Below are 17,696 nucleotides of genomic sequence, written 5' to 3'. Positions count from 1 at the left end.
GTCTGAGAGGGGGGGCTCACTCTCATGACTAGCTCTGTTTAGTCTGCAGGACTTCGTGAAACACAAAGCCTGTCTTGTATCTGATATCCCTGTCATACACAAACCAAGATCTCATTATTTTACCATGCCTGCTTTTTCTGTCAGCTTCTTGGTATACCTGTAAGGGGTAGGGGTAAAAAACATGGTCAATTAAAGCCACCTAAAGACCTAATCATGATTCCTCCATTTTCTCAATCGTGTAACCAAAATACAGGTATCAGGTCTGTGTGAATAGTTCTCAGCTTTTTTTTCCAGTAAATTAATTAACACGTCCATTGTTTAACACCTCTCTAATTTGAAATGCAAAACGCCCCCAATGGTTTAACATCACTAGCACAGAGAGGCTGCTGCCTACAGTACATACAGTACAGACTTGAAATCATTCGCCACTTTAATAAATGGAACACTAGTCAATTTAATAATGTCACTTTAATAATGTTTACATATCTTGCATTACTCATCTCATATGTATATACTGTATTCTATACTATCTATTGCATCTTAGCCTATGCCGCTCTGACATTTCTCATCCATATATTTATATTCATATATTCTTATTCCTTTACTTAGATTTGTGTGTATTAGGTATTTGTTGTGGAATTGTTAGATGTTACTTGTTAGATATTGCTACACTGTCGGAACTAGAAGCACAAGCATTTCGCTACACTCGCAATAACATCTGCTAACCATGTGTATGTGACCAATAACATTTGATTTGAACACCCCCCACCACTCCCAATTTGCCAGTTACCCACTGATATGTCTGAAAAGGGTATACCTGCAAGAAAATTGTAAATAAGGGGCTGTTTGAAATATTTTTACAGGTTACAGAAATCTTCTGTCTGAAATGGGTATGAGTTGGCCTGTAAGCTGTGACTAATTCGGGCTTACTGTAGGTTGCTCCCTTGGTGAAGTTGGAGTTTTTATGCAATAAAGATGTTAGTGTTTAAGGTTTCGCTAATACCCACTGAAACACATACATCTCCTTACCTGTTATAGACAGGCTAAACTTGAGACACAGGCCAGTGTTATGTCAGTTTCAGTAGTAAAGGAGTGTCTGCTCTCTCCCTCTTTCTCTCCCTACAGCGGTAAAGTTTGGGCGCATGTCGAAGAAGCAGCGGGACAGCCTGTATGCGGAGGTGCAGAAACACCGGCTGCAGCAGGCGCAGCGTGACCACCAGCAGCAGCCCGGTGAGGCAGAGCCACTCACGCCTACCTACGGCCTCTCGGCCAATGGCCTCACAGAGCTCCACGATGACCTCAGTGGCTATATGGACAGCCACACCCCCGATGGCAGCAAGCCCGACTCAGCAGTCAGCAGCTTCTACCTGGACATCCAGCCCTCCCCTGACCAGTCCGGCCTGGACATCAATGGCATCAAGCCTGAGCCCATCTGCGACTTCGCCCCCGGCTCAGGCTTCTTCCCCTACTGCTCCTTTACCAACGGAGAGACATCCCCCACCGTGTCCATGGCTGAGCTAGGTGAGGAGCAGGGGGAGACGGGAGGAGGGGGGAGAACAACTCAACCGTGGGGCAAACGACACAAAGGTTTCTTAAAATAGCAGGAGGTTGGAGACTCATCTCCAACACTCATTAAAATAGCCTCTTTTTTGTAATTAGTTTCCATTAATTAGGGCCAATCAGGATCCAGCAGGGCACTCATCTGGGGAAATCATTTTTTTAGGCTCCCCTGTGCCTTGGAACTCCTTTTAACAGATGTGTTTTCAAAACCATTTACATTTTTATACTCAATATTTCTCTCTGAGCAAATGTGACCTTTGTTTCAATGAGTAATATTGTGCGGCTGACTGCCCCACCTCCCCCTCTGTTTGGGTCACAGCTAGATTGGGTTTGGCTGAAGCTTCAGCTGGGAGCTTCCTGGAGGCAGTAAGAGGAAATGTCAACAAGCCTCTTCCCAGTCAAAAAAAAGCCCACTCTCTCCTCTTCCTAGTTGAAAGCTCAGTAAATAAATTGTATTTTTCTATGGTGTAGTTCATCTGTGATGTCTTCCCATTCCCTGTGAGCAGCATTCAGGTCTGACACTGTTCTGATGTGCTGTGCTGTGCTATGTGGTTGTGTTGCAGAGCACCTGGGCCAGAACATCTCCAAGTCCCACCAGGAGACGTGTCAGTACCTGAGGGAGGAGCTACAGAGCATGACCTGGCAGGCCTTCCTCCAGGAGGAGATAGAGACCTACCAGACGAAGGTATGGTAAACTTCCACCTTCCATCACCAGTATCACGACCATATTACCAGTACTCACTGTTCTGCCAACACAACACAACTCCTGGGTCATTCCACAAAATGACTCCCTTTTGCATCCCTTTGAGTATACAAAACATTAGGAACACCTGCTCTTTCCATGACATAGACTAACCAGCTGAAAGCTATGATCCCTTATTGATGTCAACTGTTAAAGCCACTTTATTTAATGTAGATTAAGGGCAAGAAACAGGAAAAATAATACTTTTGAAGCCTTGAGACAATTGAGACATGGATTGTGTATGTGTGCCATTCAGCGAGTGAATGGGCAAGACAAAAGATTTAAGTTACTTTGAACTGGGTATGGTAGGAGGTGCCAGGCACACCGGTTTGTGTCAAGAACTGCAAAGCTGCTGGGTTTTTCACACTCATCAATTTCCTGTGTGTATCAAGAATGATCCACCAAGGACATCCAGCCAACTTTACACAATTGTGGAAAGCATTGGAGTCAACATGGGCCAGCATCCCTGTGTAATGCTTTCAACACCTTGGAAGGGGGATGCAGCTCAATATTAGGAAGGTGTTCTTAATGTTTTGTACACTCAGTGTATATACAGGTATATTAAGTAGAAATCGTGCACTCATATTGAATTTTAAATGCCCGTTATTTTAAACAAAGTGCCCTTTAATATAGACCATATGGAAAATTCAATAAATCAGGTTTTTCATATGAATGAAGACTTGCTAAATGCCAAAATTTCCCTCTGTGCGCCTTCTGTGACTTCTAGGAAGATTATCCCAAAGATTTCTCCACGTTTTCACCATCATTGTATTTTGTTGGTTTGACAAAGTCCTTTCTGAAGATTATTTATTTCATGTGATTAGTGATACATTTTAAGGTGCAAAAAATCTGTCCCTCATTTTAAGGTCAACCCTGTTACAGTATGTGAACTGAACTCTTGTACAACTATTCCTTTTTAAATACAGTATTTTTTCAAAATAAACATTGAAGATCTGATAGTCAAATCATAGTGTAAAAGCAGGTGAGCTGGTTCTACTCTTTTTTGACATTTTCTGGAGTTTTGTGGTGGAAAACGAAGCGGTTCGAGCAGAACAAGGCAGCTAACCCACTGTTCCCCGGGCCCTGAGCAAGGCAGTTAACCCACTGTTCCCCGGTAGGCCATCATTGTAAATAAGAATTGACTAGCCTAGTTAAACAAAGGTTAAAATAAAAAAGAACACGTCAAACCTGTTACCCATAGATAGACAGGCTAGAAATGTTTTAACAATTGAAAATAGTTTTTGAAGCGTTCAATTGCACCTCCCTGTTGCACACAACAAGCTTCCATTCCCCTTTATTTGACACTCAATAGGCACTAACTATAGTCATTTCTTTTATTTAACCTCTTAAGATGGGAAAACAACATGTTTTTTTATTACGTTAAACATGTGCTCTTCAAGTTACACTACCCAAAAGGGAGTCATTTTGTGGAACGACCCAACTAGCTAATTCCATCCCATCCTTTTCTACACCAGATAAGCCTTTTCTCTCTCATTCCCCCTAGCCCCGGGAGGTCATGTGGCAGCTGTGTGCTATCAAAATCACAGAGGCCATCCAGTACGTGGTGGAGTTTGCCAAGCGCATCGATGGCTTCATGGAGCTGTGTCAGAACGATCAGATAGTGCTTCTGAAAGCAGGTATGACAGCCCGTCAACACGGCCCACTGCCGTCCCTCTCCCACATCCCCCTTCACCCCCCTCAGGCGTTGTCACAAGGGCATAGCTGACCTGACTATACAAAGCCTCCCTCACATACTGACTGTGTGTGTCACAGAGCCAGGAGGCTCCACCCTGCTTGCTTTCTCCCTCTGTTCCTCTGTCCCTCTGTTCCACAGCTCATCTGTGTCTCTTTCCTTCTGTGTCTCTGTCCCTCTATGTCTCTGTCTCTCTGCTCATTACAGAATAACAGTATTCAGGCGTATAGGCATTAAAGGGACTACAGTGTTGCTGAGCTGAGACACAAGCTATCATGAAGGCTGCCTCCTCTCTCTGCTCTGCCGTTGATGATATCTGCCCAAACTAATAGCTTCTCAATGCACACAAACAAAAACACACACACATACGTACACAAAGAAATAAACAAACCCATCCGCCTCCCATGGGTATTTATCTCAGTTTTCCCTGGGTTTTTATTTGCATTAGCATTGCCAATATTAATAAGGAAATGGTGACAGAGATCGCTTGTCTAACGTGGCATTTTAAACCAGTGCCATCTCATAAAGTGCAGTAATGTTTTCTATTACACCTCTTTTACCCTCCAATCCAGTCCCACACAGCAGAGCCGTATACAGCATTGTGTTTCACTGTCCTTTTTTATTGGGGTTACAATTTTCAGTATATAAGTGTAATGTTATTACTCGTTCCAGTCTTTTATGTCATGGGTTTCTGTTTAAAAGGAATCAGGGGTATAACACACAAATGAAGGAGGAAAAACGATGAAATATTGCATATAGTGATACAAGACTGGCAACTCTAACTGGATCTGTGGAAGAGAAGAACCCAGATTTAGCATTATGGTATTTCTGTCTCCTCTGCAGGCTCTTTGGAGGTTGTGTTTGTGAGAATGTGCCGTGCCTTCGACTCTCAAAACAACACAGTCTATTTCGATGGAAAGTATGCTGGGCCCGATGTGTTTAAGTCATTAGGTAAGTGCTGCAAGTGTCCAATGCTGTGCACGTGTGTGCGTGTGTGTGCGCAAGTGTGTCTGCAAATGTGAGCTTGTGTGTGTGTAGCACTTATTTGCACAAGCTTGCATTGCTTTATAAACAGACAAAGTTGTAATGAGAGCCAGGAAGCTAACACTGAGAACTCATCCCTGCCTCACCTGGCTCTCTCCTCTCCCCAGTGGATACATATGGCGGAATAACGTTCTTACTGAATCACTGCTGCTCCATATAACTCCTGTTAGGCTGCAATAAATAAAGCCAGATTGAATGCCCTTTGGGAGAGTTATATCAAAACCATCATTGAAAGTCAGCCATAGAATATCTCAGGTGGAAGCAAATAGCATTTGCTTTTGAATGCCATGACATTACTAAGACTCTCTACAGTGCATTCTCCCGTGCATCCAAATGCCTTTGGAGGAAATTAATGTGTCCTAGCAGCGGTGTGAAAGCATAGTGTGAATGCATAAACCGGTCTGTGTGTGTGTTGTGCATGCACGTTCGTGCATGTGTGCAAGACTGAAGAGGAACAATGCTGTGCTATTCAGTGTCTTGAATGTGGCTTCCCTAACAAGCCTTCCAGTGTCCTCAGTCAGTCAGTCAGACAGACAGTGCTCCAGAATGGAGAGGCTCGGGGCCGGAACAGGGGAGGCAGCAGAGTGATGGGGCTCCAGAGTTGCACTGGCATTAGCCTGTCTCTCACAATCCCCAATAATTGATCTAACTAAAAGACTCATTTGTGACCTCATTCCAGGTTGCGTAATTCCACCCAACTGCCAGAATGGGACTAGTCGGGGAGGGAAAAGTCAGTAAAAGCATTGCTTGTTCCGCCTCAGACGCTCCCCTGTGCTGTCAGTGCACTGCACCTCTCCCCTCTCTGCCTGTGTGCCTCTCTCCCAATAAAGATCAAGAGTGTGACTTGCTCTTTGGTCTGCCTCACCCTCATCCCCAACCCTCTGTCTCTGTGTCTGTGTCCTTTGCTGTGGCAGGCTGTGACGACTTGATCAGCTCCGTCTTCGAGTTTGGGAAGAACTTGTGTTCTATGCACCTGTCTGAGGATGAGATCGCCCTGTTCTCCGCGTTCGTGTTGATGTCTGCAGGTAGGTGTCATTCGCAGTACAAGAAATTACAGATTTGCAGATACACACTGCAGGGTCTCTTATGTACCGTCTTGCCCTGAAACTACTCCAAACAGCATTCCATTGAACACCATCCATCCAGCATGTCCCTCAATTAGACACAGAAGTTAGAAATCAGTATAACTGATTACTGAGTGTTGCTGAGTACAACATACACTGAGTTGACAAAACATTAAGGACACCTGCTCTTTCCATGACATAGACTGACCAGGTGAATCCAGATGAAAGTTACGATCCCTTTTTGTTTGTTAAATCCACTTAATTCAGTGTAGATGAAGGGGGGAGACAGGTTAAAGAATGATTTTTAAACATTGTGCCATTCAGAGGGAAAGACTTAAGTGCCTTTGAAAGGGGTATGGTAGTAGGTGCCAGGCGAACCGGTTTGTGTCAAGAACTGCAACGCAGTTTCCCATGTACATCAAGAATGATCCACCACCCAAAAGACATCCAGCCAACTAGACACAACTGTGGGAAGCATTGAAGTCAATATGGGCCAGCATCCCTGTGGAACGCATTCGACACCTTGTAGAGCCCATGCCCCGACGAGGGCAAAAGTGGGTGCAACTCAATATAAAATAAAATAAAATGTTGTTTTTTCAACGGGTGCCGAATACAACAGGTGTAGATCTTACCGTGAAATACTTACTTACAAGCCCTTAACCAACAATGCAGTTTGAAGAAAATACTTTTTTTTACTTTAGTTTATTTAGTAAATATGTAACACAATAAAATAACAATAACAAGGCTATATACCGGGAATACCGGTACCGAGTCAATGTGCGGGGATACAGGTTAGTCGAGGTAATTGAGGTAATTTGTACATGTAGGTAGGGGTAAAGTAGAGAATGAACAGCGAGTAGCAGCAGTGTAAAAACAAGGGGGGGTGTCAATGTAAATAGTCCGAGTAGCCATTTGATTAATTGCTCAGCAGTCTTATGGCTTGGGGGTAGAAGCTGTTAAGGAGCCTTTTGGACCTAGACTTGGTGCTCTGATACCGCGTGCCATGCAGTAGCAGAGAGAACAGTCTATGACTTGGGTGACTGGAGTCTTTGACAATTTTTTGGGCCTTCCTCTGACACCGCCTAGTATAGAGGTCCTGGATGGCAGGAATGTTGGCCCCAGTGATGTATTGAGCCGTACGCACTACCTTTTGTAGCGCCTTACGGTCGAATGCCGAGCAGTTGCCAATTTTTTGGACCATGATAGTTTGTTGGTGATGTGGACACCAAGGAACCTCAAGCTCTCAACCCACTCCACGACAGCCGCGACGATGTGAATGGGGGCCTGTTTGACCCTCCTTTTCTTGTAGTCCATGATCAGCACATTGAGGGAGAGGTTGTTGTCCTGGCACCACACTACCAGGTCTCTGACCACCTCCCTATACAGTGCCTTGCAAAAGTATTCATCCCCCTTGGTGTTTTTCCTATTTTGTTAAATTACCTGTAATTTGATTTATATTTGGATTTCATGTAATGGACATACACAAAATAGTCCAAATTGGTGAAGAGAAATAAAAACAAGAACTTCTTTCAAAGAATTCTAAAAAATGAAAAACGGAAAAGTGGTGCGTGCATATGTATTCACCCCCTTTGCCATGAAGCCCCTAAATAAGATCTGTTGCAACCAATTACCTTCAGAAGTCACGTAATTAGTTTGATTGCACACAGGTGGAGTTTAAGTGTCACATGATCAGTATATATACACCTGTTCTGAAAGGCCCCAGAGTCTGCACCACTAAGCAATGGGCACCACCAAGCAAGCGGCACCATGAAGACCAAGGAGCTCTCCAAACAGGTCAGGGATAAAGTTGTGGAGAAGTACAGATCAGGGTTTGGTTATAAAAAAAATATCAGAAACTTTGAACATCCCACGGAGCACCATTAAATCCATTATTAAAAAATGGAAAGAATATGGCACCACAACAAAGCTGCCACGTGAGGGCTGCCCACCAGGCAAAGAGGGCATTAATCAGAGAAGCAACAAAGAGACCAAAGATAACCCTGAAGGAGCTGCAAAGCTCCACAGTGGAGATTGGAGTATCTGTCCATAGGACCACTTTAAGCCGTACACTCCACAGAGCTGGGCTTTACGGAAGAGTGACCAGAAAAAAGCCATTGCTTAAAGAAAAAAATAAGCAAAGACGTTTGGTGTTCGCCTAAAGGCATGTGGGAGACTCCCCAAACATATAGAAGAAGGTACTCTGGTCAGATGAGACAGAAATGTAGCTTTTTGGACATCAAGGAAAACGCTATGTCTGGCCCAAACCCAACACCTCTCTTCACCCCGAGAACACTCGTCCCCACAGTGAAGCATGGTGGTGGCAGCATCATGCTGTGATGATGTTCTTCATCGGCAGGGACTGGGAAACTGGTCAGAATTGAAGGAATGATGGATAGCGGTAAATACAGGGAAATTCTTGAGGGAAGCCTGTTTCAGTCATCCAGAGATTTGAGACTGGGACGGAGGTTCACCTTCCAGCAGGACCATGACACTAAGCATACTGCTAAAGAAACGTTAGAGTGTTTTAAGGGGAAACATTAAATGTCTTGGAATGGCCTAGTCAAAGCCCAGACCTCAATCCAATTGAGAATCTGTGGTATGACTTAAAGATTGCTGTACACCAGCGGAACCCATCCAACTTGAAGGAGCTGGAGCAGTTTTGCCTTGAAGAATGGGCAAAAATCCCAATGGCTAGATGTGCCAAGCTTACAGAGACATACCCCAAGAGACTTGCATCTGTAATTGCTGCAAAAGTTGGCTCTACAAAGTATTGACTTTGGGGGGGGTGAATAGTTAGGCACGCTCATGTCTTCTGTTTTTTTCTTATTATTTCTTGTTTTCTTTTACAATAAAAAGGATTTTGCATCTTCAAAGTGATAGGCATATTGTGTAAATCAATGATACAAACCCCCCAAGAAATACATTTGAATTCCAGGTTGTAAGGCAACAGAATAGGAAAAATGCCAAGGGGGGTGAATACTTTCTCAAGCCACTGTAGACTGTCTCATCGTTGTCGGTGATCAGGCCTACCACGTTGTGTTGTCAGCAAACTTAATGAAGGTGTTGGGGTTGTGCTTGGCCACGCAGTCGTGGGTGAACATGGAGTACAGGTGGGGACTAAGCACGCACCCCTGAGGGGCCTCCTTGTTGAGGATCAGCGTGGCAGATGTGTTGTTGCCTACTCTTACTACCTGGGCGCGACCCGTCAAGAAGTCCAGGATCCAATTGCAGAGGGAGGTGTTTAGTCCCAGGGTCCTTAGCTTAGTGATGAGCTTTGCGGGGAATGCTGAGCTGTAGTCAATGAACAGCATTCTCGCATAGGTGTTCATTTTGTCCTAGTGGAAAAGGGCAGTGTGGCGTGCAATTGAGATTGCATCATCTGTTGATCTGCTGGGGCGGTATGCGAATTGGAGTGAGTCTAGGGTTTCTGGGATAATGGTGTTGATGTGAGCCATTCGGAAGGTGTTCCTAATGTTTGGTACACTCAGTGTATTCATCCACTGTAGATTCTGTAAACATTGCAGTGCTGATAATGAGTGTGTTTCTTCTTCTCTGTGTAGACCGGTCCTGGCTCCAGGAGAAGGTGAAGGTGGAGAAACTCCAGCAGAAGATCCAGCTGGCACTGCAGCATGTCCTGCAGAAGAACCACAGAGAGGATGGCATACTCACCAAGGTACACCTCACACCCATACACCTACTCTAACTATATCTGTCATCTATAAGGGACACTATAAAGACCTGAACTCAGCTGGATTATCGAAACCTCTCCTGAACTCTGAAAAAGATTGTTTACAGTGATCCATTATTGTATGAAAATCAAGCAGTAGATTTCATGGTTGGCAGCATACACAAGCTAAACTAAGTTCATATTTTTGAGCAGAGATGAGAAGATATGTAACAATGGCATGCAAGCTCCATAAGAAGTGTCAAGATTTCCCCTGCTTGAGTGCCTGTACCAATATTTACCAGTCTGTTTGCCCCTGTGTGAAAGTGAATTTAGAGATGTTTTTCTTCAGCGTATCTCCATGTCCTTGCCTTACTGTGAATCTAAATAACAGCCTGTCTCTTTTCTTTTCTCACACAGTTGATATGCAAAGTGTCAACACTGCGAGCGCTGTGCAGCAGGCATACAGAGAAGCTGACGGCTTTCAAAGCAATATACCCAGACATTGTGCGTTCCCACTTTCCCCCGTTATACAAGGAGCTCTTCGGATCGGACTTTGAGCAGTCCATGCCCATTGACGGGTAGCCAGTAGCCTTGCCAGGTGCTAGTGTGGCCACGCGGGGAATGTCATAGGGAGCATGAATCTGAGACACTTTAACGGTGCCCTGCACAAACCAGGACGGACGGCACGCTGCACACTTTTCTTTATTTTTCTTTCTTGAGGGGAGGGTTGGGGGGGGGTTTGATTCTGTCTGTTTATTTCACTGGGTTTAGTTGTCTCCGTTTAGAACCCAGGTGGGACTCTAAGCCCAGGGGACTTGAAGAAAAGTTGGAGACAATGCTTTCTCTTTGGATGAACTTGACCCTCTCATGCACATCATTCCAGCATGTTCCCAGGATGTCTCACACTGGTTAGCACTCATTGATTTGACTTGTTTCCACAAAAGATAATTTATTGTATGGAGAAAATTATTGAATATGTCTGTGCACATGCCTAACCTAAAATTCTCCTCAGCAACCAACGATCTGGCTCTCCACTTCTCCTCTGGAGCTTCAATGTCCCATGTCTTATTGCATTGGAATACAGTTTCAATCTAACCTGTATCATATACACCAACGAAGATAGCTGCCAGGGCATGTTTATCCTCCATTAATCCTTGGTAAAGCTTCTGTGAGAATCACAAATGGAAATTCATTGCTGCTAATGTGCATGTCCTGGTCAAGTTCAGCCCCTGTTCTCTTGTGTTTAGTTGTATGTTTGGAATGCAGTGTTTAGAATGAGAACTCGCAGCGACTTTGAGAGGGGCTCCTTCAGTGAGAGGCAATGTAAACGGCACCTCTCTATGGACAATCATCTAAAAAGAAAAGTAGAATTCTGGTAATTCTAGTCAAAACGCAATGATTTTAGCTGTCAGACTCCATCCACCATGGTTGCTTAGTGAAATCATGTAAGGCCATCTGCTATTAATCCTTGTGTGGACAGATACCCTGGAGAAACATAGGGCACCGCCACAACGATAAGGGTCCATTCCACCTGTTTTATAATGTACTACAGGGTATACGTATAAGTACTTACTATACAGAAAAAAAGTAATGTTTATAGATTCTATTTTAAATATAATGTATGATATTAGTAGTTAGACAATTCTTAATTGTTGAATTGATAAGGCACTTTTATTTGCACCTTTCTTTAATTTAAGACTTGTATATTACCTAGTGATGTGTTGCATGTGCACAAGAAATACCAGTTGAACCATGGTCACAGAGGCTTGTCCTGAGAGCTGCAGACAATGCTGTTCTGGGTGGGGGTTTGTTTTGGCTAGTTTGAGTTTGGCTGTGAGATTGCTAGGATGGTATGTTCTGGAGAGGCAGGCAAGTCACATTCACTCCATCACCTATTAGTTTAACACCCCCGACACACATGCATGCACTCTCAAACAAAAGCACACATGCACAATAAACCTGGGCTGAATTGCTCATTCTGAAGATGTTTCTGCTCAATCCAACATCTCCATCTAGTGGAAAGTAGAGACACAGAAGGCCATGTGATAGAGAACTTTTGAAATACAGTACAATGCCGATTAGAGAGTGGTCCACACAGGCCTCTGACCATCTGTTGATCCTTCTGTTTACCCTTACACGTTAGTGTGTTTGTGTTATCAGTGTGGAGGAGTGACTGTGACTGCCTCTTCCCCAAGGCCTCAGCCAAGCTATGCCATTTGTTATGGGACAAAAGGAAAGGGGGAAGAAGGAGATATTCAAAGCCTTGTCTGGTAGTAAAGCTTCTATTTTTGTAACATGTAGAGTGAATTAAACTCAAAGAGAGGGGGAGAGAAAGAGAAGTCAGGTAGTACTTACTATATTCCCGCAATAATTAGAGAAGCTGTTTGTATGACTAGTAGAGAAACATGACAATGGTAGAACAAGTGCTATTTTCAGAATGCTTTGTTGTTGTGGTTTTGTTGCGTGTGTCTTTCTTGTCAGTGTGGTAGAGAAGTGGTAGAACACCCCCTGGATGTGCCATATAGTAGTTGTTGCTCCTGCTTTGCCGTTTACATGTCCATAATATAGAATGAATTGTTCTGACATTCCAGAAAAGTCAGTGGTGGCTTGTAGAGAATTCCCATTTAATCCTGATACCCCTTTAGATAACCCATAACAGCATGGGTGCAGTTTAGACACAACCCTCACCATAGTGTTATTTTATTTTTTTGCACACGATCATTCCTCTGCCGTGAAACTTGTACAAGACAGAGAATCTTGTGCTGTCACCCCTCAGGGAAGAGTTATTTTACGCTTTCTGTTTGAAATTTGATCTCTTGTGTTGTTGGTCCTCATTAGGTTTAGTTTATGTTTTGTTCAGGGATGTTCAATATTAAGTGGTTTTAAGAAGAACATGTGAAATTCATTACTGAGTAGTATTTTCCATTGCTGATGTAAAGTACTTAAGGGGCTGTTGGCTAAGCACCAGAACTAAAAGTCAAGCTCATAACAAAAACAAACTTTATTTTTTCCATGTTTACAGTCAGTTTTCCCATTGGCCATACAGAATAGTTATTATTTTATCTACACTATATTTCTATTGGATACAATTCCAATGATAACGTTCTTCATGTGGACTCCAATGTCACCAGGGCCATTGTCACAAACGTATTATTATGATTACCCTCTGTGTTAGATAAACCAAATATACTTACGCAATATAAAATATCTCTTCTTTAGGCTGTATTAATGCTGTGCTTAAATAAGGGCCTGGGTGACCACCAGTAGCCTCTACTCCCAACCAGTGAAACCCAGTCTGTTTCAACCAATGAAACCCAGTCTGTCTCAAACAGTGATTGACAATCCAGGTGATAGCGGGCCTGCCCTGTGGCCCAGTGAGAGAGACATGGAAGCTCAGGGAGGTAACATACAGACAAACAGACAGACCGGGGAAGCAGGTCTCTTTCCTCTGGACATAATGTATGCGTAGCGTATGCTTTGATATTTCATTCATTTATGAGCTTCTCATACTCTTTGACGGCTCTCGATTTATTATAGGAGGCAGGTTAACTTTTTCGTAGCACATTGGACATGCAGTACTGTACCTTCTTTTCACTAAGTCAGTCAAATCTTTACTTTTTCTACGCTTGCCCCCTAGCATATTCTCAGCCAATAACTATTTGGTAGCTGTGTGTAAGTAACTATTATAGGTTTCTGCCAGGTAGCCACTGGAGTGGAATCCCATTTCCTGAGACACAGATGTCATTCTCTGTCTCCTGAATTATAGGTCTGTTCCCTGTGTTGTTATGGCCTCCTTTTAAGCTGTGTTTGTGTACAGTTTGATAGCAATAATGATTTGACAATGGGAAATGATCAGAGGCATTGTGTCTGTCACCGTTTCAACAAACATCTCTGCACCCACATGGCGTGGAGGGATACATCATCCTGCATGCTTTCATTTTAGACATATTTATCAAAGGATTGCTGCTGAGTCTGCTAGTCTATCAATGTGAATAACACCTTATGGTCCTTCTGTCTCTGCTCTCTGTGTCACTCGTGTAAACAAGCAATAGTGTGTGTGTGTATGTGTATGTGTGTTTGTGTACTCACTGTGTGCATAAGATAAACCCCAGACAAGGCTTTAATAAACTAAGAGGAAAAGGGTTATGTGAATGAGGAGTCTGGTAGGTCTTGGCTTTCCCTGGATTCGGTAACACAATGATTGTTCCATCCCGTATAGGGTTTAAGTGTTATAAGCATGACATAATACCTCTTTACAATTTATAGTCCTTCAAAGCACACTGGAGCAAATGACTAACCACTCAGTCTCATGATGTGTTCAGTGCAGAGTAATTGGTAGAAAAAGAGACAAGTTGACAGGGAACAACACACCATCCTGCATGTCATACATGTTATCTTGAGATGATTTGACTGCCTAGGAATCATGGGACTCCTATTTATTTGCCATAGAATATAGATTGTAAAGGTATGTGTGATGTCATGCTTACAACTGTGCTGTATTGAAGTGTTACCCAGATCTATCAGTCAGTTGAATTGCATTTTAACAATACTCTCATTTTCCAAAGCACAGCTAATACAGTTTTAAGATTAAAAAAACAAAACATTTTAGAATATAGTAAAAATGGAAAATTGAGAAAAAAAACTTCTAGCCATAATCGAATGTCAAGCAATAATATGTGGTGCATTATTTTAATTTTGTGCATAGGCTTTGGACATCTGCATGTAAATACACCTCTTATTTATCACTTTTGTTTTTGTTTTAATTTGTGTTATTTGGTTCTGGTTGTTATATTGTTTAATCAGTATATTTGATTGGTTCTGTTCCCAGATGGAGGATAAAACCTCATATGGCCTGTAAACTGTATATCTTCATTTCTCTTTCTCTCTCTCTTTCCCTCATCCTCAGCTTTTAATCCACAATATTTAATGTTATTATTGATCACATGTATAAAGGTAACTTTGTAACTTCTGTCTTTATAGGTAAGGAGAAAATACTGCTACTAAGGCCTACAAATATTTATATGTTTATCAAATACACCATGCTGTACAATTTCTCTGATTTTAGTATGCTTCTCTCCTTTAGGATTAGATTGATAGTGGTAGGGTGTGCCAACATTTATTTTGTGTTATCTTGATGTGTGGTGCTAGGTAAGTTCATTTTGTGGACAAAGTCTTGATTCCTAGACTTGGCCACCCTATTAGTCCATTCATTTCATAAAGTATTGGTGCATTATTGATATTAGGACAATAAATAATCATGGTAATGATAATGATTATGATAGTGGTAAATTTACTTCAAAACCCAGCCAGTACAGTACCTGTATCAGTGTGCTAGTCCTGGGATAAGGCTCTTATTTCCTTCTCACTTAAAAATTATTATCAAAACCAGTATCTACTAATGAACAGGTTATTATTTAAGGTTGCTCTTCTGATTTCTGAAAGAAAAGGCTAAAACAGCAGTATTGTTTTTCTTTGTTCTGATTGTAAAAAAACACTTGCTGAGGCTGTAGCTGGTCATATTTGCAAATGCGGAGTATTTACCTCTTTAAGCTGTGTAGTACTTTACTTTACATAGGAAAGTAGTGTGCTGTCCAAGTACTGTCCATTTAAAACAGCCATTTTATGGCTTCCTTATTTCAAAGTTAGTCTGCCCTGAAACAGTGTTTTTCTTTTAGACCAGTTTAGACCAGTTTAGACCTTTGGCACCACCGTTGTGTTATTAGAAAAAATGTACATGAAAAAGATCACCGTTAGAGGTTAGACATTTTTTGTAACCTTTTTTTTCTTCTTTTCACTCAGTAGCAAATATCAGCCAGAATGTGCTTGCAATAATACACAATGTACTACACTGAGTGCCTCTCAGTGTTACAGGATGCATAAATGGTATTCAATTGTTATTGTTTTTTTTTTCCAAACATGTACTCAGCTGACAATGTATTTGCACGTAGGTTAACTGTCGCCTATGTGTTACTACATTTTTCATATTCTGTCTTTATAAATTACACATTTTCTTGTTTATTTAAGGCACCATGTTAGATATTCAGATTATATAAATACGTTTCTCCCTCTTGTCTGAGTAGCATAACTGGGAAGGATGTAGTAATGTAAAATTGTCAAATCGATGAAGTACATTCTGGCTGACAATATTGCATAAAAGATGACCTGCTGATCCAGGTTCTGGATTTTACAAAAAAATGGACAATCCACGTTGATGTTTTTCACTTTGTTTTGTGATCATAAAATGATGATTTCTTTATTGAGAACAGATAATTGACTAATGCATTGTATTTCAAATATTCATGTGTATGCAAAAGATGCATACAACACATCTGAATTTCTTTAATGTTCTGTGTTTAATGTAAGCTCAAGGGGTTAGGATAACTTAATATGATGGCTCGAGTGTGGGTGGGATATTTCTCCTTGTGAAAGCAGTATGAACTGTAGAAAGCAGAAACCGGTATGTGGTTGTCACAAATTTTTAAGTCACATGTTTGCTACTTATGATGGGAACAGATGATCATGTACCTTTTTATCCAGCTCTTTTGAATTCTCTTTAGCAGGTAGTCTATTCACAAAAGTAGTTTTGCTCCTTCTTGTCTGATTCTTAAATATGGAAATAAGTATTTTGATTCATTTTGTACATACAGGTGTAAAGAAAAATAAGAAATGTAATGTTGTCTTTTAAATACTTTCCATTCTAATATGAATGTTGTTATATTGTACTTAGAAACTGTACCTTTAATATTACCTTTATTAAAAGTGCATTGGACACATCGATTTTAGATGTGCTTTATGTGCTGTTATCCCATAATAAAATTTACCGCTTGTAATGGGCTCTTAATTTCTGGTTGTCTCTCTATTGTCTGTCTCCTTTTATACAATACACTACATCAGAGCTCTCCAAACCTGTTCCTGGAGTGCTACCCTCCTGTAGGTTTTCAATCTTACCCCAGTTGTAACTAACCTGATTCAGTTTATCAACCAGCTATATTAGAATCTGGTGCGCTAGATTAGGGTTGGAGCAAAAACACTACAGGACGGTAGCTCTCCAGGAACAGGGTTGGAGAGCCCTGCGACTACACAGATACAGTGCCTTCAGAAAGTATTCACAACCCTTGACTTTTGTTGTGTTACAGCCCAAATTTTTTAAATTGATTACATTGAGATTTTTGTCAAAGTGGAATTATGTTTTTTGAAAGTCAAAATAAGTTCAGGAGTAAAAATGTGCTTAACAAGTCACATAATAAGTTGCATGGACTCACACTGTGTGCAATAATAGTGTTTGACATGATTTTTGAATGACTTCCTCATCTCTACTCCACACATACAATTATCTATAAGGTCCCTCAGGGAGGTTTTCCATTGCCATCCAAAGAAGGGCACCTATTGGTAGATGGGCCAAAATAAAAAAGCAGTCATTGGAATATCCCTTTAAGCATGGTGAAGTTATTAATTACTCTTACATGCACCATACATGCACTCAAATGTATTCAGTTGGCCTTGTTATGATTTTTGTTGTCCTTGATATCTTTTGTTTTTTGCATTTTTTTCTGTTTTCCTTTCTCTTTGTCTTTTTTGTATTTTGTTCATTTTGTTGGTTGTTGGGGGGATCTTGGAGGGCTGGTGGCCTGGCGGTTGGGAGCTTGGGCCGGTGGCTGATAGGTTGCTGGTTCAGATCCCCGTTTTTGACCTTGTGGGAGATCTGTCGATGTGCCCTTAAACAGGGCGTTGACCCTGGTTGCTTCTGTGGGTCGCTCCGGATGGGAATCTGTTAGATGACTGAATGTAATGTAAATGTTGAGCGGCTTCACTGCAGGTAGATTGTATTTTTGAATCCCCCCCTCCCAAAAAAACAATAAAAAAACAAAGAAACAAACATTACACTTTGGATGGTGTATAAATACACCCTGTCACTACAAAGATACA

General features: G+C 41.8%; 1 protein-coding gene across 1 annotated transcript in view; it reads left to right on the top strand.

Annotated features, from left to right (window-relative positions):
* LOC120053938 (nuclear receptor ROR-alpha A-like) overlaps window positions 1-10,525 on the top strand; it is a 276,935-nt gene extending 266,410 nt beyond the window's left edge. Inside the window, exons 5-11 of the mRNA XM_039001256.1 lie at window positions 1,126-1,521; window positions 2,124-2,245; window positions 3,807-3,939; window positions 4,839-4,946; window positions 5,954-6,064; window positions 9,664-9,776; window positions 10,188-10,525. Coding sequence (XP_038857184.1) covers window positions 1,126-1,521; window positions 2,124-2,245; window positions 3,807-3,939; window positions 4,839-4,946; window positions 5,954-6,064; window positions 9,664-9,776; window positions 10,188-10,352 — 1,148 coding nt within the window. The 3' untranslated portion in view covers window positions 10,353-10,525. The remainder of the gene's footprint in view (window positions 1-1,125; window positions 1,522-2,123; window positions 2,246-3,806; window positions 3,940-4,838; window positions 4,947-5,953; window positions 6,065-9,663; window positions 9,777-10,187) is intronic.
* The last annotated feature ends 7,171 nt before the right edge of the window (window positions 10,526-17,696 follow it).

This window comes from Salvelinus namaycush, chromosome 9 (genome assembly GCF_016432855.1).
Source record: "Salvelinus namaycush isolate Seneca chromosome 9, SaNama_1.0, whole genome shotgun sequence".
NCBI classification, from domain to species: Eukaryota; Metazoa; Chordata; class Actinopteri; order Salmoniformes; family Salmonidae; genus Salvelinus; species Salvelinus namaycush.
This window is presented reverse-complemented; position numbering and strand designations above follow the sequence as displayed.